This window comes from Nomascus leucogenys, chromosome 11 (assembly GCF_006542625.1).
Source record: "Nomascus leucogenys isolate Asia chromosome 11, Asia_NLE_v1, whole genome shotgun sequence".
In the NCBI taxonomy this organism is placed as follows: domain Eukaryota; kingdom Metazoa; phylum Chordata; class Mammalia; order Primates; family Hylobatidae; genus Nomascus; species Nomascus leucogenys.
This window is the reverse complement of record NC_044391.1, coordinates 110,881,211-110,907,231: the sequence shown is the minus strand read 5'-3', so window position 1 is coordinate 110,907,231 and position 26,021 is coordinate 110,881,211. Positions and strand designations below refer to the sequence as shown.

Genomic DNA, 26,021 nt, shown 5'->3' with positions numbered 1-26,021 from the left:
AGGAAGTAGGCCTAGCTCTTCAGTTGAAATGTAACTGAGAGTCCCAGATTAAGTAAAACTATAGAGAAGAACAAACTTACAAAGAAATAGGAGCTAGGCTTATCTTTTTTAAAATTTCAAACTTTTAATTATTTTATTGAACTTTTTTTTTTTTTTCCACAGGGGGAGGAGAAGTAGTGGGCTCTGCCATTCCATTCAGTCCAGGAAGCATTTGTCTAAATGTTAATAGTCACATGCTCATTCCATTACATTCATGCATTTGCATTCCACTGCTGAATGCCATGTCCCCATTTGCTCTTCAAATAACTATTAATCTCTTTACACTTATCCCCATGCTGACAAGAGCAGCTGTTTGTCTCGCCTTCTCTCCCTTCTGACTTCTGTAGCTGCTATCCACCGCTTATCCACCATCTTCAGCTTTCTCTCCTGGCAGGTGTGGCCAAACTGTAGGTAAGACAACTAGGGGACAAAAAAATAAAACCTGAGCCCCTATCAATGGTCCATACCCCGGCTGAACTAAAGCTCTTAGGTATCCAAGCCTGAGGCAACAGCCTGGGAAGGGGATTGAAAAGATATTCTTTGTGTTCAAGTTAAGGGTCAGTATACAAAGCACTCTTGAACGTCCTGTAGGAATCAGATAATGCTCCCAAAGGCACGTGCCTCCCTACAGCAGTACAATTAGGGAGGCAGCCGTCCCTGACAAAAAGGACAAAGAAACTCGCAGCACTTTCTCGCAGGCAGTAAAATGCCTGTTGGGCCACCCCCTTCCCTCCTGCTTCTAGCTACACAGAAGGAACCCAGCTAATTGCGGGCTTGGATGAGAACAAAGACCATGGGCCCCTTGATTTTTTTTTTTTAACCCAATATAAATGAAGAAAAAAGTTTTCGGACCACACTTTAAGAGCCAGTGAGCAAACACTCTTCAATTCAACAGGGACTTACAAAAAGGGAAAATTCCACATGAGGGGCAAAAAAAAAAAAAAAAAGTGTTTGCTTCTGTTGTTTATTGAGTGGGTTCTGAACAGCAGGAGATCCCATGTCCAGGATGGTTTGGTGAAGGCCCCCCTCCCCAAGGGGATAGCAGGAAAATGTCCTTGACTTGGTGAACTTGGTCTGCCTCTGAGCCACCTGAGGAACCTGTGTTTTGAGCCAGGGTTTTTGACCTTGAGGCAACATTTCCTCAGTCTCCCTCTGCAGTTCAAAGTATATGGTGACTCTGTTGCATTATATTTCTTCCTTCAAATACTGCCATTGTTTTGTTGCCCCGCAATTAACGGGACCTCAAAATAAGCCATGCTCCTTTGCACACTAACTGGCCTTCCTTCCTATTTCTCCTTGTGAGTGGGCCTGGGCAAGGCCGGCTTAGGCTGAAGGCCTGCCAGGCTGTTCTTCCACTGTCCTGAAACAGTGTTTGGTGCCATATAAGGCCAAGGGTAAACAAGCCTGATCTAGGCACTGCTTTATCCTAGGGCTTCACCAGTGAAGTTAAGAAAACTTACCTGACTAACTTGAAAGTTGGTTTCCCAGAAAATACATTTCTGGTTTATAAATCTCCTGTTATGCTCATATGACATTAATAATTATCTGTTTTTGATGATGTGTTTAAACTGAGCAGCAGAAAATAAAGAGGCCATACTTTCCCCATACTTTCTGGGAAATTTTAAAGGAAGAAGTCATTTTTAATGAGATGAAAATGTTTTAATGAATAAGAGAAGCTAGTGACAATTTTGAGAAAGGGTTGAGGCTGTATATTGCTATATAATTTCTTAAGCAAACTGATTTTATGGATATTAAGAAAAAGAAAGGGAAAATTCCATTTACTGAGGAGTCACAAAAGAGTCCTTTGGAATGATAGAAAGACTGAACAATTGAGAAGCAACAAAGAAGCAGAAACTATATTTCAAAAGTCATTAATAGCAATGTGGGTACTGATGGGTCTACTTTTAAGCATCATAGTTTTAACTTATATACAGTTCCAAGTGCAATTTTGTACATAAGAACAACAAGATTTGTTACCAATGCTAAATCCTCAGTTAATATAACATAAAGGTATATTTCTTAGGATTGATGAGAAATCAGCCTACTACACAAAATAAAAGTGGGAAAACACATTTCAGTTGAAACGCTTCTCAAGTAATACTTTACAGAAATATAAGCCAAGTAGTATACTCCGTTGTCTTTTCCTGGAAAGCATAAAACCGACACTACTAACTTTGAATGTTAGCTTAAAATGAACAGAAACAACAACAAACCCACCAAAGTCAGAACTGAATGATTGGGAATCCATTTACATACTTTTCTTAGTTTATTAAAAATCAATAAATTCGTTTTTCAGAAGTTAATTTTTAAAATATCTAGTTTAAAGAAAATATTCTTATTTACTTATGCCTTTGATTTAAAGAAAGATCGCATGTGTTAACAGGGTACAATTGGAAGCCAAGGGCTGGCCATTATAGTCTAGAAGAACAAGTGTTACCCAGACAGGTCCAGCAAAACAATTTGTAGTGCTCAGTGCAAGATGAAAATGCAGAACCTCTTGTTCATGGATTAAGAATTTCAAGATGATGATGGCACAGCATTAAACAAAGAATGGTGCTTTTCTGAGATAGGACCCTGTGTGACCAATTGCAGTTTTTATGCCCATGAAGCTGTCCCAGGTCAAGTGAATACTATCTATCCCTTATTTTCTATCACAGCAAATCTGGTGGGGTGAAGAGAGCAATACCTGTTCCTTATTTACTGCCAATAATTCCATAACAGAGGAGAGAAATGTGTATTATGCTGGGATGTTAATGCAATGCTTATTGACAATGACAAGTCAAAGAGTCAGTCTCAGAGATTAGAACATGACGCTTTCAGATCAGCCATCAAAACGGCCCTTGGAAGAACTCCCTAAGCCCCCGTGTCCCATATGCATGTATTTCTTAGGTTACAAAAGTTATTGGCATATTTGAAATGAAATAACCTTGATTTTGGAATAACCTTAACATACCCTGCAGACACTCAAATAATGAGTGAATGGAAACATTATATACCTATCTCAACATGTCTGAAAAACGAGGCAGTATTCTTTCCACAAAACGTAAGGGTAAAAATGAACACAACTTTGTGATGTCTACTGTGAACCTTATAAAGTAAAATAAACAATTTCCTGTGATTCCAAACAGATGCTTCATTTCCTATAAAATAACTTTGAAATAGAAGACTCACTGTTTGGACCCTGGAAAGTTTAATTGTAGTTGTGATATATTCAGGTTCCTCACAAACTAGCTGATCTGACCACAGAAAGGATGAAGTACGCCTTGGTCGCAGGGACTCGACATATTCCCTGCAATCATAGAACACCCTGAGGGCATTCTGAAACATACAGCTTGCATAGGAGGTATAAAGATACCCAGGAGCTGAATCTCAAACTGTTTTCACCATGAAGAAACAAAACTGTGTCAATATATATTGCTATAACTCAATATTAAATAATTGGATTTATAGTTACTTAAAGTTGATGATACAATTATTTTCCTATAAAAGTATTTAACATCAAAAAGAGATTCCAATGAAGCCATTTGACTAGCGCAATAGAAATAGGGATTTACCTATAATTTGTGTTTTTGAAAATCTCTCTCCACCAATTCTGTAAAAGATTATGTTTTTTCTTTGAGATGGAGTTTCACTCGTTGCCCAGGCTGGAGTGCAATGGCACGATCTTGGGTCACCACAACGTCTGCCTCCCAGGTTCAAGAGATTCTCCTCCCTCAGCCTCCTGAGTAGCTGGGATTGCAGGCAGGTGCCACCAAGCCTGGCTGATTTTGTATTTTTAGTAGAGATGTGGTTTCTCCATGTTGGTCAGGCTGGTCTCAAACTCCCGACCTCAGGTGATCCACCTGCCTCAGCCTCCCAAAGTGTTGGGATTAAAGGTGTGAGACACCACACCTGGCCAAGAGAATTTTTTAAAATGTCCTCTTTTTCAGATATTACTATCTTTAATAGTAAATTTATGACACTATAGCAACAATATATAGTAAGAGGTTATTTAAAAAATGGGATAGGGACCAAATCAGAGGTAGAAGAGATTACTGTTGGGATATATAATCATAATTTATCTCGATTCAGCCAGACCTTTGTTACAAGATACAACAGCATTCCCCAATTTCACTTGGAAGAAATTGTGTTTATAATCCATGAGTGACTGTTGGATGAGGCTAGAGGATTGAACATGCTTCAGTACTCCTTACACTCCTGTATGGATCCTAGTAATGCAAAAGAACTCTGAACTTAGACTTCTTGACATGGAGTCTAAGTCCCAATGCTGCCACTAGTGTGCTGTGCACCTCTGGGCAAGGTAGCTGAACAACTTGTGGACCTTAGTTTACCATAATCCAAAGTCGATGTAAAATTGAGGAGACTGAATTTGAGGATTCAATGAGAGGGATCTCCAGTTCTAACATTCTGTGACTTATGGCCATCCTCATCTGTGAAGCTACATTAAAACAATGCTGTAAGACCACTTTCAAAACAGTTTTCTAAGGTAACTGTTCTCTCTCTATACAGATATCCCTGACCAAACTTAGAAATCTAAAACATTTTAGGCAGCACATACAGTTTCCTCAGCTGATAACCACCTTTCACCTGAGGCTTCACGGAGATGCTTTTATGAACATTCTACAGTCCTTCATGGGTAAAGAAAACAGCTTTACTTCATGACCCTGGCTTTAAAAGCATTCATTCAATTATACTTTTAGCAGAGAGTACTACATTTCCATCCCGAAATATCAGCAGAATAGTGACTTTTCAACAAGCACTGCCTAAGGGAAACATACTTGTCATTTTTTCGTCTTCTGCCACCTGCCCCACCTCAGAGAATGATGGTTTCTTTTATGCTAGAATTAAACACAATTGACTTACAGTGTTCTACTCCAGGTTAAGAAAAGTTACTGGTATTTAAACGTCAAGTTAAAACACCATCTTTCCAACTGAAGAATTTATTTAGCATCACATTTTTCTCAAAACCAGATTGTATTAGGTATAAAATATTTCACTCATTTTGTTTTCTAAAATTATATAAAAAGTGAATACTTCAAGTAATATATACTCATACAAAGAACAAAATATAAGAATAAAGTATTTAAGCACACCCAAAACTATCAAGACTATAAGCAGAGAGTTTACTAGATGTCTTGTGTTCTGACACAAAGTGTCAAGATTCCTTTGAGCACCAAGATTCCGTAATTTAGGAGAAAGAGCTCTAGAAGCCCCAACGGCAGGTGAGGCAAATAAATACAAAGTTGGCTGATCAGGTGGACAAGAATGTCAACAAACACTAGACACAGCATTTGAAAAATAGGAAGTGTGAAAGGTATTAAAGTTAAAACTTGATCCAAATGCAGCTAAATTAAAATGTGTAGAACTCAATTAAGAAAAATAAACTTTTAAACTATATTATTTTAGCATATACTCCTATAATAATCATGACAAATCAACAAAATGAAAATCAGAAGGCATCTCAATTCTGAAAGAATTATTATCATTTTATATCGAAGAAGTATCAAACTAAGCAGAAAGCAGGATAGAATTTTAATATTTGGTAATTTTTAATTCTGGTATCAGGGGAAATATTCAGAATTTCAGTTTATTCAAAGGGAATCAAAATATGTTTGAAGAGATTTTCGATCTATAGCAATCAATATGTTTTAATAGCTCTATATAGCAGATATGGTAATATTAAAAGGAGAAAGTACATAGTAATAAAATTCTTCAATGAATGTTAAGCCATCTTTATGTTAAGCATACCATACTGCCTTCTTAGAAGCTCAGCAGTAATGCATCCTTGGTTTTGAAAGCGAGTTTAAAAATATTTTTTAAATAATGTTGGTAGTATATTTCTCTAGTTCATATCATAAATTGTGACTTAAAACAATGGGTGATTAAATGTGATTAACATTTTATCACAGAAAATAAGCTTTCGTTACCATGACATGAAACTGAAGACATATCAGTTTCAATAAAGTAATGGTGACTATCAGGAGTAAAAAAAAATAAAAATAAATTTTGAAACTCTGAAATCTACTTATCATCCAAGTTCCATCCCCTCTATAAAAGAGTATGAGCTATTACTTCTACTATTATTAATTCTCTTACTGAGTTGTAAGTATGTGTCTTAGAGTGTTCAAGTGCTTTGCATGGTTTTACTTATTTCTCATGAGATACATGTCATTAATATCGATGTTTTATACATGTTTTATAGATGAGGAAACTGAAGCTCCACAAGATTAAGTAACTTGCCCAAGGTAGTGAGAAGAGCCTGGATGTAAAACCAGTAAATCTGGCTGGAGAACCCGCTTTCCTAAGTAGCTTTCATTCTGATTGCATGTAAATAGGAATCACTCACATTTCTGTCTGGAATTTTTATCTAAAAGTTACAATCAAGAAAAGCACACCTCTTTTATTTGCTTTTTTTTTTTCACTCATTAAAGACAGGATATAAAAGTTTCCCCATGCTTAGTTAGAATGGGTATAACTGCAAAAGGTCAGAGACCCAACTCCTTGTAACTACCACTTGAAAGGCATTGCAAATCTGATCTTGTCACTCTCAAGCTTAAATTCCTCGAGCAGCTCCCTATTCTCCTAGAATAAAGGCCTCAGGTCTTTAACGTGGCCTGTGAGGCACTATTTGAAACTCTGCTCTGGCCAAATAGAACTGTCTTCATTTTTTTAAAAGCTAGCTCCTTCGGTCTTCAAGTCTTTTGCACGTGCCAGCTGTTTTCCAATTCATTGTTCAACCTTTAGCTCAGATGTCATCTCCCAGAAGTCTTCTTTGATTGTTCAGACAGATTATTCTCTTTTGTTCCACATTTTCATAGCACTTTCCCTTTGTATCACATAATCGTAATAGAAATTAACTATATGTCTAAACTTTTAAAAAATGTTGGTCTTCTCTGCTAGGCAATAAGTTAATGAGAGAATATATCTGGCCTATTTAGTACTGAATCCCCAATACCTGGGATAATGGCTGAAACATAATAGATGCTCAGGAAACAGTTCTCAAAAGAATAAATGCAAAACACTTCAACATGAAAATTACTTGCAGAAAGTATCTCTTTTATTCTAATACAACTAATCATTTATTTTATCCCGAAGTAAGTCTGTGTCCAAATTTGATTCATTTCTTTATATGCTACTGTCAGACAAATGTTATAGTGCATCCCTAAATAATCTCTATGATCTTTACTTTTTGTTTAGCTTTGTCTTGGTAGGTGGGAATTGTGCTTTTAGCTTCAGCTTTTATGGGAACTAGTAGCAGAATAGCCAGTCCTGTCACTCACAATGCAATGAGTAATACTTGGTAGCTCACACCTAGCTGGGAAGTTTATTAATGAGCTTCTACTTCCTTAAAACAAACACATACACACTTTTGTGCCAAGGCAGTGCTTTTTAACCTGATGGTCTAGGTTTTGTTTCGAATGCATCTAGGTCAGCAATAAGAACCTATATCTTTGTGGTCATATAATTATTCACTTCCTACTGATGGCACACATGGCCAAACGCAGGTTGCTTTGAAAAGAAACCACCCAGAAACAAGCTTAGAGAAAGACATTTAGTTTCTGGTAGATAGGCCACAAAATTGGTCCCTCCCTGCCTAATTTTCATGATTTTATGCCCAGTTAGCCAGAATTCAGTTTAGAATAAAGCCATAATTAACAGTTTACGAATGTATGTTTAAGGAACTGAGATTATAGTTTATCAGACTTATAAATCCTTTCTTGCAAATGATATAAATTTATGCTCCAATATAACAAACACTTAAAGGTTGAAATGCTAGTTTTTATTTGCAACTGGAAAACTGAGGCTTGAAACAAGGAGTGTACTACTCAATCTTGTCAGACTATAGGCATTCAAGCAGTGAATACTGTTTCATGAGTTCTGAATTTGCTTTTATTTGTCAAATTCTTTGCTGATTGCTACTTTTTAAATTATATTTGAGATAATTAAAGTTTTTAGTGATTACTTTGCAATTAGATATGGTGACTTATATAACATTGGAGTGTTCCTCTCAGCTGTCACTTTAACTGCAAAAGAAAACTCAAGTTTTGAGCTATGCAGAAGACATACCTTACTTTTGAAAAGACACTCATCTAATTCATTTTATTCTATTTATCCTATTATAAAAGATATGAGCAAAACCAAAAGTTGGAATACCATGTTTAAGAGAAAAATTGCTTTGAGATTTCTCAGACATCCTTTAGTGATAACACTATAGAGAATTAAAAGGAGAGAGCGTTTGCAAATCATCAAGCTTATTCACCCAGATCAAACTACCCCCATCTCTGGTGAGGACAGAGACCTGCAGGGGATAAACTGAATCAAGGGAACAGTGCAGACGCAGGAAAACACTTTTAAAAAGGGCCTGCAAAGCAAGATAAAAGTCTAATCTTTTTTTTTTTTAATCAAACACATTCTCTGTCCTTATGAGTAATCAATTATGTGAAAGCAGCACACACTTTACACTAATTACTTGATACGATATAAATCATCTGCCCTGTCTTTCAGAAATTTTCTTGCTATTTAAAAGATAATGGAAATAATATTGGGCTTATTAAAACAAACAAACAACAACAAATGACTTGCAAGATGTGAAGGAAAATGACACAATTTGGTTACCCGCAGAACATAGAGATAGAAGGGGCTTGTATAATATGTGGGCTCGCTTTATTTATATTTATGCACAAGTCAATTACAAACAGCCTTTCAAGTATATACAATACACCATGTATTCCTAGGTGAAGATGTCCCTTCAAGCAACAGCGACAGATGCATGTCCTCATCACATTCAGGGAACATTACTGAGTGGCCCTGTAGGGGATACAGACATAAGCATAACACATCCTCTACCCTCCCAGAGTCTTCAGTCAAAGGATAGGGAGGGAGGAAGGATCTGGTGCACACAGAAAGCAATGAGGAAGAAACAGAGTGAAAAAGTTCAGAGGATGGAAGTGTTATCCTGAATGCGGGAATCTGAGAGCTTTTTCAGGGTGAAGTTTCTCCCCAGCAGGGCTTAATGACTGGAAAGGATTTGACCTGGAGATAAATATTTGAGGGTGAGGTGTTGGAGTGAAGAAAGAAGGCAGAAAAGCCCTCTTCTCTGAAATCTCACCATTCTGATTTTTAGCCTTTCAAGCGTTTTGGGATTGTCTGTTGAAATCATTTCCCAGGCCTAAGGCTTATGAAGAGCTTTCTGCCTCACCCAGTGTCACTGTTTCTCTTCATGTGTATCTTGTGGAGTCCTCAACCTCATTCTAGTGACAGAGTCTCACACGGTCTATTTAAAAGTAATCATGCCATTCCCCAAACATCTGATGCTGCCCTTTGAGAGGGTAATGGTTTTCCTTTTAATTCTGATTCCATCAATAGAGTGACACTAATCCAGACTGATTTGAGTAAACAGGGCATATTCCCCATTGTCCCTGTGATCTGAGAAAGAATAAACTTGAGAAAGATCACTGGCTGGATTGGAAACAGCCCCTTTGGGTGTTTTGCGCAAGCTTAAAAGGAAAAAGAAAATGCCTGTACAGAGTTCTTTCCAAGGCAAGCTCACTTCGGGGGTGGTAATTCTCATAGGGGTATTATACTAAACTGCACCTATTAGTGGCTTTAGCACCAATAAGAAAGTAGAACTATTTCTTTTGTAGTGTTTCCAGCATAGCTGACGAGAGTGTTTCATAAATTTCCGCCTCTGGCAACACACCACAGCTTGACTCAAAATTCCCTCTTTCAGCTTTTATAAGGAAATCTTTTTGTCATTTAAGAAATACAGACAAGATGCAATTCAGATTACAAGTTTTGCATGAAATATCAATTTACGTTACACACACATTCACTAACATTCCAAAAATGTTTTATTCTTGCCAGTTATTCCCTCACCTAGAACCAACATGTGCTCTATCTTAACCCAAGTTACTGAATTTTAAATTGACAGGTGAACATTATCTGGTGAAGCCATCTCAGCTCAAATCCATACAATGATCCATTTGTACTTTGTCTTTGAAAAAGAAACTTGAGCAACTTAAAAATCAGAATATATAAAGTTAGTCCATATCAAACATGAAATCAATCAACTTAGAAATAAGAAATTTATAATTTTTTTTTTTGCAGAAAATAGAAAAGAATGGTTTTTGAATAGTATAGGTGCTATATTCTCAGACCAACTAAGGAAATCAACTGTGGGGACATATAAAGTAAGACTTTTGAAAAGATTTTACAGACACTTCATTGAACTACTTATTTCTTTTAAGGAGGTTGTATTTAGTGGAAAGTCACTGTTTCCCCTAATGTCTGTAGGACAATCATATGCTAACATTTGATGCTTTCAAAATCTACTTTTTGAAAGTGGAGGATTAGGTTGGTAAAAAAAGAGAAAGAAATGAGTACAAGCTTAGATGTCTCCTCTAAGCCCAGTTTATTATCTTGAAGCCCAGTTCTCTTATCCACTCCCTTTAGCTTTAAATCAAGTCACTTGATTCACTCCTTCCTCCCCCCATGGCCTACCCTCACCTGCCCTATTATTATCTCTTCAGTTGCCCACATGGTCTTCTTGGGTGAGATGGAAGTGACGAAGGAGGCTGTGGAAAGGGAAGATATTAATGTGGGAAAAGACATGTCTTCTCCCAATATTTATCTTCACATATTACATCTTACCTATGTATCCTTGTCCCAAAGTCAAATTTAAAAATTTTATGGCAAAGATAATATCTTAAATTTTTGTTGTTTTTTATTTGGTGGGGTTGGTTTTTAAATGGGATATTCACATTTCCTTCTGCTCTGTTATTTATTTCCCAGCTGGGATTCTAATTTTGAATAAATGTCTTATATGCAGCTTCAAGATTACTATTTGCATTTAGAGCAGTGACCAGAGAAAAGACTTCTGGTCCTATTTCTAAGATGACTATTTAATAAATAAAATTAACTCATAATAAACATAGAGAGTCAGTTTGAATTTTGTTCCTAGCTTTGATTAGTTTTAAAAGGTCATTACTAAGTCCCTATAAATGATAGGACACCATATCTGTCTCTGTAGAAGTCTAAGGAATGGGAAAAGGTAATCCTCAACTTTTCAGCCCAAGGAATCATTCGGGCTAATTTTTTTCCTTCTTGCAAGATGTCACTCATCATCCCTAGAGTATGTGAAGTTTCGAATCTCGAATTCTGAACACTGGTCACACTTTTAAAACACACATAGATTCCCGCTCTTAGTGAGATCAATATTCCAATTAACTTTTGTTGCTATTTCTACAAAAACGTTCCATTTTGACACAAATAGTAAATACATATCAGTGTTTAAACCAACACATTTTCTTTTTAAATCAATATACTGTGTTCCTTCATCTTGTCTGGCACAGTCCTCCCTTGTATTTTTATAAATTTTATCCCCTCTACATAGAATGTCTTTCCTCCCCTCACTCCTCATCGGAATTTCAGTTCTCAAACCATATAAAATATTACCTTTATCATAAACAGTTTAAACTCTATTTCACTCTTTTAAAACTTGGGATATCTTTTACCAATTCTGTTTTATACTGGAGTCATTTATGAACCCCTCATATACTCCCTCAGATTATGAATTTACGGAGGCTAGAAGCTGTGAATTACTAATTTCTTCTTTCTTCACAGTGCATATCACAGTGACTATTATAAGTTTTCAGTAACTGTTGGGTTGGAAGGAAATGCTTCCTTTAGTGGGGAAATAATCAAAATGGTTTGTGGATGGTACTTCAAAATCATTGTATCTGGCTTACAGCCAAATTTATACTACTTTTTCATTTTGGGGTGGAGTGTTAGTGTGTGGAAGAGAATTAAATAAGGAATGGGGTCTTTACAGAGTGACTATATAATTTATCTTCTAAATGCGACAGTTTTGAAAGTGAAAAGGTGTGCTATTAGTAATTATGCTAGAATAGCAGGCATAAATAAAGACAAACCAAGACCAATAGTTCCCAATTTGTCTATGGCAGGGACCATAGCTATTAAAAAGAGCACTGTGCAGAAAATACACAGGTTGCATGAGACTTTAGAAACAATCCATTCGTATCCTTCCAAAGGTCCAAGAGAAGTGATAGATATTTCTGCAAAACAGGCAGCCAATGTGCAATGCAGAGAAATGCATTTTCATACTTCTAGGCAATCTCAAGCAAAGCCATTTATTTTCCCTGTGCTCTCTAGTAGAACTCCAGTTACACAATTACACCATTCTTCTGTTCAAAACTTTTCTATGGCTTGTCATTGTCACTATAATAAATGTACTCTCCTCTCAGTGTTACGGTCATCTCTGAGCCACTCTATCTTGCATTTCCAACTTTATTTCTTGATCGTCTCATAATTTCAATTGCATTTGAACTATTTGATGCTTCTGAGTGTATCAGCATTCACTCCTCACCCCCCTTCCCTTTGCTGATGCTTATTTCTTCACCTAAAATCCTCCTTCCTTCTTATATTTCTAGAACTTGGAAATTTCCATCTGTCCTTCCAAGTGCAGCTTCATCTTACATATGCATATAGACTTTCTTGATCCTCCTACATCATGGACTCTCTTTCCCTTTGATGCTTTATATTATCTTGCTCACACACTTAAAATCTCTCCTGTATTATAATTGCATGCATACTTAGCTCATTCCCCCAATGAACTATAAACTTCTTAGTGTAGGAATTGTTTCTTAATTATTTTTAGAGCCTATGTACCATTTTACATATGATTGATGCTCAGTGAACATTTTTTTAAGAGTCAGTCAGTTCTTCTTCTAACCTGTTTCTCTTTCTCAATACTACTTTTCATGAATATTGACAACGTAGAACTTAATCAAAGAGTATAAGTAAAAATTATAAAATGTTTAGAGAGGTGGCCCATTAATAAGCCACATTTCACTATTTTCTTGGGCCCACAGATTGTGTCCTTAAGATTAGGAATAAGATTTAAAACTTAATTTTTGAATCAAATGTTTCACCTTGATACTTGAATCCATTCTCTTCCAGACCCAAAATGTAGTACTCTATTGGATACCATTTGTAGGTTCCACTAAATTGGCACTGGACAATAATGCTATATTAGTCATCTGACATTTTCCTCAACATACATCTAAAGAAAATTGAGTGCCCACTTGGGTTTAACAAGTTTTTATCTTCAAAATAGTAAAACTTATAAATTATTGAAATCATCAAGTTGTTTTTCACAGAAGTATCTTTTTGTTATCTGTATTCATTCTATTTGTTGACATAAAACAATTAGAAATTTAAAAATATTCAAGAGGAGAAAAAAGTTATACTAGGAAGGAAGGATTTTTACCTGTGCCCCTCTGTTCTACCAGCTCAGATTCCACCCAAAGCAATCATATGCACATCAAAGAAAACTAGGGTGTATTTGTGGTAACATATTTCTCCACTGTTTGATCCAAATCCCTTTTTAAAATCTCATGACATTAGATATATACTCCCTTTATAAGCAGAATGCAGAATCTAAATTCTGTACATAGTCATTGAGGAATGTTTTAGCAACTTTGCATTCAGAAAATGTATGTAAAATGAAAAAGAAACCAATAATTTTTTGGTTGCTGTAGAAAATGTAGACATCCATTGATGCTTTCTGCTGTACGTGTGACATCCTGTTGAGAATCACTGCTCTTCTAAAAAGCAAAACAAACCAAACATGGTTTTCCTTATCGAGGTAAAGGATAAGTGATTTATTGTCTCAAAATCTTTTTTTTTCCAGTAGTAGTGAAGGAAGGTATGATCTGTGATCTGTGATCTAAGATGTCTTTCTCCTAGTTCCCTCCGGGCTCGAGGACAACCAACTGTAAAACAAGTAGTGCAATCTATGGCCACAGCATGGAGTGAGGAATACGACCTGGCTGACATGAATTAAACCTGCAGCTTCTGCTTCTCACCCATTGTGCTTTTTCCTATGATGCTAAATAGCTCAGAAGTACAACATGGGACAGCTTAATACATTTATTAACTATCAATAGAAAACTCACACCCATATCTTTTAAATGGTTGAGTCAGTAGAAATAGTACTAGGACAGGAAAGATTTTTTTCCCTAGACCAAGCAGACAAAGAAGTCAATTAAGTAAGAATGACCTGGGCTACAGGGAGTTTACACCGCTGTCTCCACACTTTTTTTCTTGCATTCAACTGGCTTTGTACAATAGTTCTTCATGGAAACTTTTTTGGAGCATCTGCTAGGAATCATCCCATCTCTCCTTGGTATTAAAAAGAAAGTGGCTGAGTAAAGGGAACACGATCGTGTACATATAGCTCTCTCAACTACAGAAAGAAAAATTATTAACCCTGATTTGTAAAATGAGGTGTTTCCATATATGAACCTCCCATTTAGTTCGAAAATACTGTAACCCATTTACCAAAGTGTCTTTCCTTCATCATCTAAAACCCCGGATGAGGAATTTTAGTAAATATCTTTTTCTAAGGAGGAGTTTGAGAGCCTCCCCACTCACACATACACATACACACACTTACACCACACACACAGCCCAGTTTTGTTTTGTTTTGCCAGAAAGTTGAAGTTAAAACTTGATCTGTGAAGAAGTTCCTTTCTTTTGACCCTCTCTATCTCCAAGTCTGAGACCATTCCCAGAGGCTCTGTCTTTCCTAGCCGGGCACTGGGGAGTGGAGCTTGCTTGCGGCCTCTCCGCTGTACCCAAGGGTAGAGCCCTCAGCCTTGCCTGTTATATCCTGCTCATGTTCTCCTCCCTTCCGGACCATTTCCTGTTAATTAGCAGCTCCCCCAAATCCAGATCTGCTAAGGGTTGGGGAAGAATTCAAAAGTTGTGGAAAAAGGAGTAGAGAAGGAACAGTGTTCTTATATAGTTTTTGAGTTATCAACTCAAAGAAATTGCTAGCAAATTAAACTATACATTTATTTGAAGTCAAAGAACGAGTTACAGTTTTTAAATAATTTTCACTCTTACAGGGAGTTTTATGCCTTTTTCATTTTTAATTTACCCAATGTTTAACAATTCTTGTGTGATAATATTAGGTTGCTTTTTCTGTATTGACAGTTACTAATAAACATAAATCCCCACACATGATCACTTTTATGTTAAATTCATGGTTCTCAGAGCTCTGTGGTCCCAGGCATTTCATATACTTAGATGTAGCACTGAATTTTTACAGAGGACTAGATATGAAAGCATAATCCTGTACAGAAAGAAAGTTGTTCTTACGTAATAGAATGGAAATCAAGCCATGAAATTATAACCTAATACATGCACTGCTGGAAGGATATGAAAGTCATGCAGGCAACATGCAAAAAGACATAGAAAGGTAGGGAAGTGCAGCCATGTTTTTTACAGATATTTTTCGTCGACCTTAGCAGCATTCCAATAGAAAACAGATAAGTGATGCCTTTTGTAGCTCTTGATTACATATTTACCTAAAGTGTTGAAAAACTAAAACCTGTGTATAAAACTATTTTCTTTCATAAGCATGCCATATTCTCACATACAACATGACTCTTTTGCCTCCATAAAAGGAAATAATTTCTACAAATATCCTCTAATCACAACATTAATGCAATTGCTTTCTTTCACATTATATTTCACCTAAAAATAATCATTTCTTGCCACTTTACATCAACCTTATGCTTCACTTAGAGATATCAATGAACAGATTTTGCTTTTCCCATTTGACTTACAAGATCCTAGGCGGCTTATAAATACTGTGTGTGAAATAGTTCATGAATAAAGACAAACAAACTCAGGTATGACATGATGGACAGATCATTTTCTGAATGATTAAAACTGGACAAAATTGGATCCAATAGAATCAAGAAGATCTTAAAAGCTAATCCTATTTAAAAACAAATTGGTAACATTTTAAGCTAACTTTCAATATTACAGCAAAACAAGAAACTCAAGTTTCTCTACTGAGGACAAGCAAGCCTGCTTGAATGTTTTAAAGAAAAATAGGCACTTCCTTTTCCCTCTTTAGATAACTCGATATTTCCCCTGTTGTATTTACACAGTTCAGGAGTCTAGACAATAGCGTGGTCAATACGATAGCACAGGCCCTGCTTTGCAGCCCTCTGCTCCACTCTTCCTCTTGCGGTCTGCACCGGACTACTATGCATTTTGTTTTGATTTTTAAGGAGCTCAATTTGAGTACTCTAGTCCACCTTTCCAAGCACTCACCTGCAAGCATTTTTATCTGAAACACCGAACTCTCTCTCTCCACAACACTCCCCCCATCCACCCAATCTGATTAATGTCAACACAGCTGCCCCATTCTGAGGAATGTAAACCAATATTGTTGTTAGACCTCCCTCAACCTTAGGAAACTTCCTCAAAGTCTTACAGTCTCTTCAGGATTTTTTTTTTTTTTTTTATCTCTGTGCACAAGTTTAAATACCTAAGACAAACATGCTGAGAAGAGATCAGAAATGCAAATAATCAATCCCTTAAGTAAAATCCTGTATGGTATAATACACATTTACATGTATGCATGTATAAATATTTAACAATGCATCCCTCCAAAATAACTTTATTTGTCATCACACGTGAAAGTACAAGTCACCCTCCAGACGACAGAAACGTTATTACAGCCCCTTCTGGATTTAGGTGGGTCTCTGGATTGACAGACTTAAAAACAAAGATGGCTTTAAAAAATCTCACCTGATTATTTTGAAAAAAGCTTCATTTGCTTTTAAGATGAAGTCTGGAAATAGAACTATGCTAAGAAGTTAAGACACAGTCAACTAATTTTTCTTACTGGTACATGAATACCCATCAGAGGATTCATTGCGATGTATCTAGCAGAGTGTGATCTGCTCTCTGAGTCTGTTTTTATAAAAAGCGATTTTATAAACTCCTGAATATTATTTTTTCAATACATAATGTCACCCAGATTTTATTTTCTTTTTCATCTTCTCCTACTGTTTCATCTCCTACTTAATAAAAAAAAAAATCTTACAGCCACCACAGAAAACATTAACCAAGAAAAGGAGATTCCTATATACAATTTGCAAAACATTACATTGGGTGACCGAGAACCGCAAATACGTAAGTTTTTTAAAAAAATAAAAATTAAAAAGCATCTCTAAGTGGAGTGCTAAAATCTAAAATCCTTACCTCACTAAATTGAGTCTGGGCATTGTTTTCCAGGTACAACATGTTAGCTGTAAGATTGATCAATGCTGCTGTCCTTTCTTCTGGCTCCAGGATTTTGCCAACCCCCCCACCCCCTCTGAAACCCTTACAATGTGAATCTACTAAGAAGATAACAGAACTCAAGTCCCTCTCTCTCTTTCTCTCTCTGTACATAATTTAAGGTTTCCTAATATATACCCAACTATAGGCATGAGGAGGCGGGACTCTTCTCTTTACCTGTCCAATCCATCAACTTCCACCTGGACTCCTCCACTCCAATGGAGTGAGGCCTCTCCCATCTCATTAAGTAGTTAGAATTCCTTATCACCAATCTTTAAAAGAAAAAGAAAGAAAGAAAAAAAAAAAACCCAGGAGACAGACAGGTAAAACTTTCCCTGTCTCTTTCATAAGAAAGTGCACTCTCTTTTAAAAACAAAACAAATCTCCCCAAACAAACCGCACCACCACCACGATTTACAGAAGGCATTTCAGAAAGTTATTTTACTCTTTGTAACTGAAAAGTAAACTTCAGGAAAACTTTTTAGAAGGCTCCTTTTTTAAAATCTAGATTTGGGGTTTCAAGAATGATTACACAAAGTTAGAAATTAGGAGAGAGTACTCAAATCCACGGTTACATTTAACCAATATAAAAAATTAAAACCCACTGCCTGATAGCTAAAGAGTTTTAAACTTATTTTCCCCAGAGAAATGCCAGTGGTTTCATATCAAGCAATGACAAAATAAGCTACCTGATTTTTTCGAGCATGTTTCAATAACAAGTTAAACCACCAGTCCCGTTAACTTATAAAAACAAACAAACATCCATATTATGTACGGGAAATAGGAATCCTGATAAATGTGTCCTTTCTTTTTTTTCTTTTTTAACAAAACTCTTATCTATCTGAATATTTCTTTTCTCTATTTTATTGTACCCAGTTTATACTAATATTTTTGCTTGTGAATAGGTAATAAAAATGATTACTGCACATGATGCATCTATGTAAATGATTAGAATAAGTATTAAAGCATAAGATATCAATTGGCTTTTGTCTTAAAAATACATTTAGACAAATACGTACCAACATTCATGTAGAATCTGGCCTTGGTACGAAGATTTAGTGGAGATGAAATGCACCCTAATGGTTATCATCTGATTCATTAAAATACTCTCTTTACTGCTGAGTATTTGTAATTCAGTTAGATTTATTTCTCAACATCATCCTACGCCCTCCCACCCAGGAACTCAATTTCCTCTATTTTGCTTGAAAGGTTGTAAGTGGCCAAGATAACTATAAGTGAAAATTGTGATTTCTTCTAAAACTTAGAAGATACAAAGTTTAGAAGAGAATTGGAAGCCAGAAGAGATTAGAACATACATTTCAGAAACAAAGTTTGCAAATATGTTCAGGGTTTGCCTCTCCTTTACTTCTACCTTTGCATCCATAAAATTTATGCACTTAAAGCATGACGTGGTCATTGGCTGATATATAAGACCCATAGGTTACTGGTAATAATGCTTCCTTCTTTTATACACAAAAACCAAAAAACTCCCATAATATAATTTGATCTTGAGTATGCAAGAATATGACTGTACTCTGTAACACTACAAATTTATATCAGACAAAACATTCATTTCTTCACACATATATTGGGAAGAATGATCTCTCTTTCTACCTATAATTAACCAAATGAGCACTGCCTAGGAGGCAAAAAAAAAAAAACCTACTTACAAAATACAGTATAATTTTTTGTACAATGTATCTAATTCTACACCTACTGACAGCTTAAGAGTCAACAGTAGAAAGCAGATGGTTGCTTCCTTAAAGGTATGCATAATTCCTGTGGCCCAAAAACTTGGATGATCCTGAAAATCATCCAGGGTGCTTTTTAAAAACAGATTTCTGGATGTGGCCCCAGACCTCCTGAATCAGACTCTGCAGGGCTACAGCCCCAACAACTGGATTTGATACAGCCTGCTAGGCAGTTCTGGATGAGTCATGCTTGGGAATCAACGATCTAGAGGAAATGATGCTAGCACAACTGCCTACCAAAGCCATGACTGAATTGTTTTTTACACTAATGGGACCATGTAGCCATTTGAATACCCAAATCTAAGGCTCAGGGTCCCAAGTATTGATATCCACTAAAATGTAAACAAACTTCACCTTTCACGAAGTCAAAAGTTTCCCAGCGAGATTTGATGGATGAAAAAGTCAGATTCCTTCCATGTGCCACCCTCAGCTATCAGCATGAATCCAAATACGGTCTCTGTCTAACATATCTACAAAGATTCCGGACAAAATCTAAGACAATATATCCACTGTGGCTACTTGAGAACTTTGAGTATTTTGGAAGAAAAGAGCACTGGACCGGGAGTTAGGAGATAGGAGCTCCATGCCCTTGGGGCAAGTTACTTAACCACTCTGGATTCAGATTCCTCATTTGTGAAACGAGGGCAGAGCTAAATGATTTCTAAAGACAATTACAAAGATAAGAGCCTGTTTTTGTCCAGAATCAGGGAAGTGATTTAGAGGATATTCCTCTTATTTTACTGGGATATTTATTTGTCCCTCAGTTTGCTCATCTTCATATTGTACAAGTGAAGTAGTCAAGTTGCACAGCTACTTAAGATACTTAAATGACATAAAGAAAAAGGAACAATATATTGGTGGAAAATCCATATTTTTTGCTCTAAGGTATCCTCACAACGAAAAATTAGCTAATAGTTCATGTAGATTTGAACTCAGCACAAACATTTCCATAAAAGAGCTAATTAAAGTATACCTGATAATGTTTGATTTCAGAATTAGGGAGTAGCTGATGTAAATATCATGCATTGATTTAAGCAGGTTACAAAGAAGTAACAATTCTCTGCACTCACTAAACAACAATGCTTATACGTGGATCTCAAAGGTTTAGTAACATGCATTAATTCTCCTAACCACCTAGTGGTGTAAGTTAGTATTAGTATGTACATTTTTCAGATAAATGAAGAAATTCAAGGACTTTAAGAGAATGTCCCAAGTCCTCAGTAGTTAGAACAACTCCATTTAGAGCTGTTGCCTTTTCTCAGTCATTTCCTCAGACTTCTTAAAGCTCCATGGTCTCTGAATTAGGAGTCAGCCCTGCCCCCTGGGTAAAAATGCCCGTGCTGTAAAGCCATAGCTTTGGGAATGGAAGGCCAAGATGTCAGATCGAAGCATATGCTTTCCAGAAATAACAAAATGCTAACATTTTGTTGAATATCGTTTTTTAACATCCAACTTTTTATTATAAGTGCTATATTTTCCTATTGTGTTTGTATATGTATTTGTGCATGCATGTGTGTGTGTGTGTGTCTGTGTGTGTTTAGGTATGTCTGGTCTTTCAAATTTGCATACAGTATTATGGTTTGCTTTTTGGTGTAGGAAAATCCTAATTTTTTCATAGTCAACGTTACCATTTTTTCTTTTATGACTTACTGTGTTTCAGACACAGCGTGAAAGGCCTTTCCCAGCCCAATGTAAAATTTTGCAACCATATTACAATATTAGGATTTTTGAATGTTTTCACATGCAGGTCTTTTAACTTTCCACAATGTGTGTCTGTATGAAAAACAAAGGAAAATCCACTCTCACCAATCGAAAACTGATCTTTATTATTTATTGAATAATATATATTTGTCTCAGATTTGAAACGCCATTTTCATAAAATACCAACGCCAATGGCTCCATTTGACATCCCTATGTGAAAAAGTTAAATAGTTATACTGGATTTTTTTGGTTTGTTGTATTTTTATTTTTTATCTTTTTCCTGAATATTTATGATCCATGGTTGTTTGATTCCTTGAATACAGAACTAGCAGGTACAGGGACTGACAATCAACGCTTCTATGTTTTAATAACAAATCTACCTGAATGCTGAATGAGGGCAAAAAAGGAATATACAGCAATGTCTTCACTCTCTTTCCTCCCTGCTAGAGCTCCCTCACGATCACTTCATCTTTCCTAAAGTGCAACTCTGATCATGTCACTCCTCAGGGTGTCCCAGCGCCAACAGGACCAGACAAATTATTTAGAATGGCATTCAAGGCCCTTTAAAATCTGGCCCCAAACTACCGTTTCAGCTTCACTTTCCTTATAATCCACTCTGCTTAGCAAATGCGGACCCCAGCTGGCTATTTTTGTCCTTCTGTTCAATCCGGTCCCTCAGTTTAGAATGCCTTCATTTGCTTTCCTGATATATTCAAATACTTTTAGATTCTTTAAACCCTACCAATGTGAGAATTTCTCTAAACCCTAGTTGAAGTTAAACCTTCTCTTATTTTACATGAATATAAATAAAAGCAGTAATAAAATTCTACCGTTCAATGCAAAAAGTTGTATACTTAACTCTCTCCTCAACAAGATTATGAAGTTTTTGAAGTCAGAATACATTTATGTTCATCATGTCACGTTTAGTACTCTAAAAGCTCGGTGAGTATTAGCTCAATTAAACAGTTCTATAATTCTATAAGAAAGAACTAGAATTAGAAGAGTATCTACCCAAAGCATTTATTATGAGACAGACACAGAGAGATGCCTTTTTACAGAGAGATTTTACAGAGAGATGCCTTTTCATCTTGTAAAAATCAAAGTATAGTATCTAATTAAAATAGAAGAGAGAAAAAAATACTGCTTTCAATTCAAGCTCCGTATCTCAAGCCCTTAATAATTATTTGCAAATAGGGACAGTTGTCAGCATGAAAAACCTGTAATAGTCAAAAAGGGTTGGGGTTTTTAGAACATGTGTGAAAGCTAAGAAATGTTGGGGCTTTCCAAGCTGCTGCAGAACAAAACCAATGAGATCTTTTTGATATCAGCTACCATTAATTTGAAGGATGATCAACAGAACACACTGAGTAACTTTTAAAGTTCTAATATTGCGTGAATTAAGTGTTTACCTTCCTCTTCTGCCTCAGATAGGTGATAAGAATTAGCATTTGAAAAAGCTACTGAAGGCCACTAAATTAGTCAACAAATCAATTTTTAGTCTGAGGCTAAGTTCCAAAGCAAGATATTAGATCTCTTCCATTTTAGGATGACCAGCTAAGTTCTGAAAAATGGGTAAGTCTTATAGGCATAGAAAGGGAGATGAGTTCTGTCGTAAATCTTACAGTTATATTCTAGATTTAATTTTTTATTTGTATACATGTTCAAGTAAAAGATAAAATGGTAGACAGAATTTAGATTCTCTCTGCACTTTTTATGGTTAAGGTACTCAAAGCACTTTACATATAACAAACTCATTTAATTCTCACAAAATTATGCCTGAGATACTATGTTCATTGCTATTGTACAGATGAAGACACCGAAATGCAGATAGATATTTAACAATGGAATTGAGATCCGAATCTGTGTATTTTGAGACTGGAATCTACAAACACTGCTTCATTGTTAAATTACATCTTAATATTTACTTTTCCCCCTACTCCTGTATTTATCCTTCTTCAATGTCATGTATGTCCTACAGTTCATTTACCATATAGCCCATGCTATGATTATAATAACAGTATTTTACCGCTTACCTGGATTTAGATAGTGCTTTACTTACAGTTCAAGTAAATAGATATACAAATGTACAGAGATAAGATAATCTCTCCTCATACTGTTTTGTATTATGGATTTAAAAATTTTAGATTACAAAAATAGTGTGAAATTTAGAAGAAAAAAGTAAAATACAAATAAACAATGAAAGTCAACTATAAGCGCAACTCTCAGAATTACATTAAAAGTTTCTATGGTCTTCCTCCTGTGTTTATGTATGTAAACAAGATTGAGATCATATGCAATATAATTTTTTTAATTATCATAATATTTTGAGTATTTTTCCCTGTTAAGTATTCCTACAACTAAAAGTACTGGGTCAAATGTTATGGACTTAAGTCACTTCATGGGTATAATATATAATATTTTGAGTATTTTTCCCTGTTAAGTATTCCTACAACTAAAAGTACTGGGTCAAATGTTATGGACTTAAGTCACTTCATGGGTATAATATCAAGTTATTTTCCAAAAAGACTGCACTGAATTACATTTGAATGAGGCTAACTACTACAGAACTGACAGGATTATCTTTTTCAACTTTATAAAGGAAAAAAATATTTTATTTTGATATTCATTCCCTTTATTGCTAGTGATATTACATGTATTTCAATATGTTCATTAGCCCTCTGCATTTCTCCTTTAAGTGATTTATTAATATATTTTGCCTTACTCCCAATCCCTGCTCTGTTGAGGGAGTACGGTCTTCATTAATAAAGGTTTAACCCTTTAACAGATTCATCAAATATTTCCAAATTGCTTTCCTTTTTAGTATTATATACATTAAAATAAAAACTCTATTTTATTATATAAAACTCACTTCTTTAGGATTTTTAAAAATACATGTATGTGTTTAAATTACAAATATGTTGTTGAAAATATAGAAAATACACAATGTATGGAATAAACTGCAGTCATTTATCCTAGAAACTGCAGGTAGACACCATTAGCATTTTGGTTTATTCTCTTCCAGAGATACATATTACACATAAGTATGTGTTTTACCAGCTGTACACATACTAAATACCAAAGATATATTTTGTTGAGTGTGTACATATGTATCTGTGTATACAGATGCATATACCTACTTTTTGAAATTAATCTGCTAAAATGAGTACATTCTCAGTTCATTAAACGCATTATGTTAAATTAAATTTTAAAATTAAAAAATTAAATTGCTACATAGTTATTGAATTAATTTAGCTATTTCCAATTAGTTGGGAATTCAATTTGCTTTGATTTTTCTTTACCAGTATAATCATAAAGCAAAAATTATTACACTATTTATTAAAATACACTACCATAAGCAAATTATTCAATTAAAAGACAAAAATGTTTTAAAGCCTGATAGATACATTAATTTCCAAACAGTATACCAGTTTATGCTTAGGCCAACAATGCATTACAGAGCTCACCTTACTACAACACTAGTACAAGCACCAGCAGCTACTATTATTTAAAATACTTTTTAAAATTTCTTAGAGTAAAAACTCATCAACAAAATTAAGTTCCTCCTTTTGCTATTATACGTTATTCATTGAAATAAACATACTCATCTGTACTCCCATTGACTGGTCTACTTTGGAAAGAGAAGGTCTTAAATCAAACTAAATTGTGTTTGAATAGTGATACGTTTAGTTTCTTTGAACTTTCATCTCTAAAAGCAAAATATCACCTCATATTATAATATTTATCTTCCTCAATCAGCCCTATGGCACTATTTAGTTTATGATAGATTCCAAATAAATTTCAGTATCTTTTATTATTGTATTTATCAAAATGTGTGTTTCTGAAGATGGCTACTAAATATGTCCTATAAATTCTTATTTTTTAAAGCGCTGGATTGTCTTATGTTTGAATAGCCAGATTAAAACTATGTATTTCAGTCCCTGGCCCTCCCTACTTACTGCCACATCTTCCATAGAGCTGCCACCATGGCAAATGGTCATAGACACCGTCAACTGCCAGCAAAGAATAGTGGAAAGAACTCTGGAATCAACACCAGGAAACCTGGGCTTTGGGTTTCACCTCTTTGATTTTGAGTAAGTCTCTTTTGCTGAACGGATAATGAATAAATATTCACTCAAGTTCATTGCATAACACATCACTTTTCCTTCTGATTCCACACTGGGATATATTATAATACAAGCCCAGATTTTCATAATTCATTCTACCTTGAAACCATAAAAACGAAACCCCTCTTGCATTTCAGGATCATGCATGAAAGGACACTGTTCTAAGAGTCATGAATTTTGGGTTAAGTTCTGCATCTGCCAGTAAATTCATTACATTACTTGAAGCAAGACACTTCCCCTGCCCATGCCTCAGGTTTTCAACCTGTTAATTGGATTTAGTGTTACTATATATTCGGCATCCTATCAAATTGTGATCCTACTCTCCTTGGAGATGGCATTTGTCTGTTTAACCTAGATTTGATTTACTATTGATGAAGACAGACAACTTCCCTCTCAACTTGACATCAGACGTCTGCTCCTTGCGGTATTTCCACCCTAAAGGGCCAGTGAGGCAGCAGCTAATTTTTAGACTAGTTGATTTCTACCAAGATTTCAGCCCTGGCAATTTTAGGCTTCACTTTTAGTTCCTCAATTTCTCTCTCCTCAGCAGGAATAATAGGTTGGGCAGGAGATGCCTCATTCTTTCTGGAGGCTGTATTTTGAGGCAACTCAGCTTTCTTACGTAAATCTTCTCCACCCTTTCCAGGAAAAAAAAAAAAAAAATCCCTAGGCAAAATAGAAAGGAGGTGTATTTACTTTGGAATCCTAGATGAACTCCAAGTGGGGCGGGGGTTGCATTTTGCTCTTAGAGAGTTCTAGCATCCGTCTCTGGTTTTAACTGCTGCCAGTCTGCACCTTTAGTTATAGCATATGTGTCCGCTAGCAGCCACAGTTCAGTTTTAGAAAATAGGAGAAGTCACAGGTTTGTGACATCAGGAACCCATGGATAATCCCACCTGTGAATCTCCCATCCAGTATGCACACCACCTTTGCATCATGAACCACGAGGGTGGATAGGTCACTCCGAGAACCCTGTTTTCACTAATCCTCTCTGCTACACTGTTCAGGATTACATTACCCTTAAATCCTAAGTATACAAAAATGGTATATGTAAATGTGGTATCTGTAGCTATCTATATTTTTTAAAGTTCCACTTTTCTCATGCTGTGACTTGCTACAAGGCCTTGACATAGCTTTCTAGTCTGTTTGTTTCTCAGCCTCTTGCAAGTACGACAAAGAGTTGGCTAAATCCTGTGAGATTTCTAAAGTCCTTTCTGGGCCTCACATTCTTGGATTTTCTCTA

At 35.7% G+C, this 26,021-nt stretch overlaps 1 protein-coding gene across 12 annotated transcripts in view; it reads right to left on the bottom strand.

Moving 5' to 3' along the window:
• The window catches only part of TP63 (tumor protein p63), a 255,639-nt gene that overhangs the window by 91,310 nt on the left and 138,308 nt on the right, over positions 1–26,021 (bottom strand). For 7 of the 12 annotated variants that reach the window (XM_003256645.4, XM_030822976.1, XM_030822977.1 and 4 more), the window contains exon 1: positions 17,125–17,305. The exons of the other annotated variants lie outside the window; for them this stretch is intronic. In XM_003256645.4, the coding sequence (XP_003256693.1) occupies positions 17,125–17,166 (42 nt within the window). In that variant the 5' untranslated portion in view covers positions 17,167–17,305. Of the gene's footprint in view, positions 1–17,124; positions 17,306–26,021 lie in introns of those variants that run through there. 12 annotated transcript variants of the gene reach the window in all.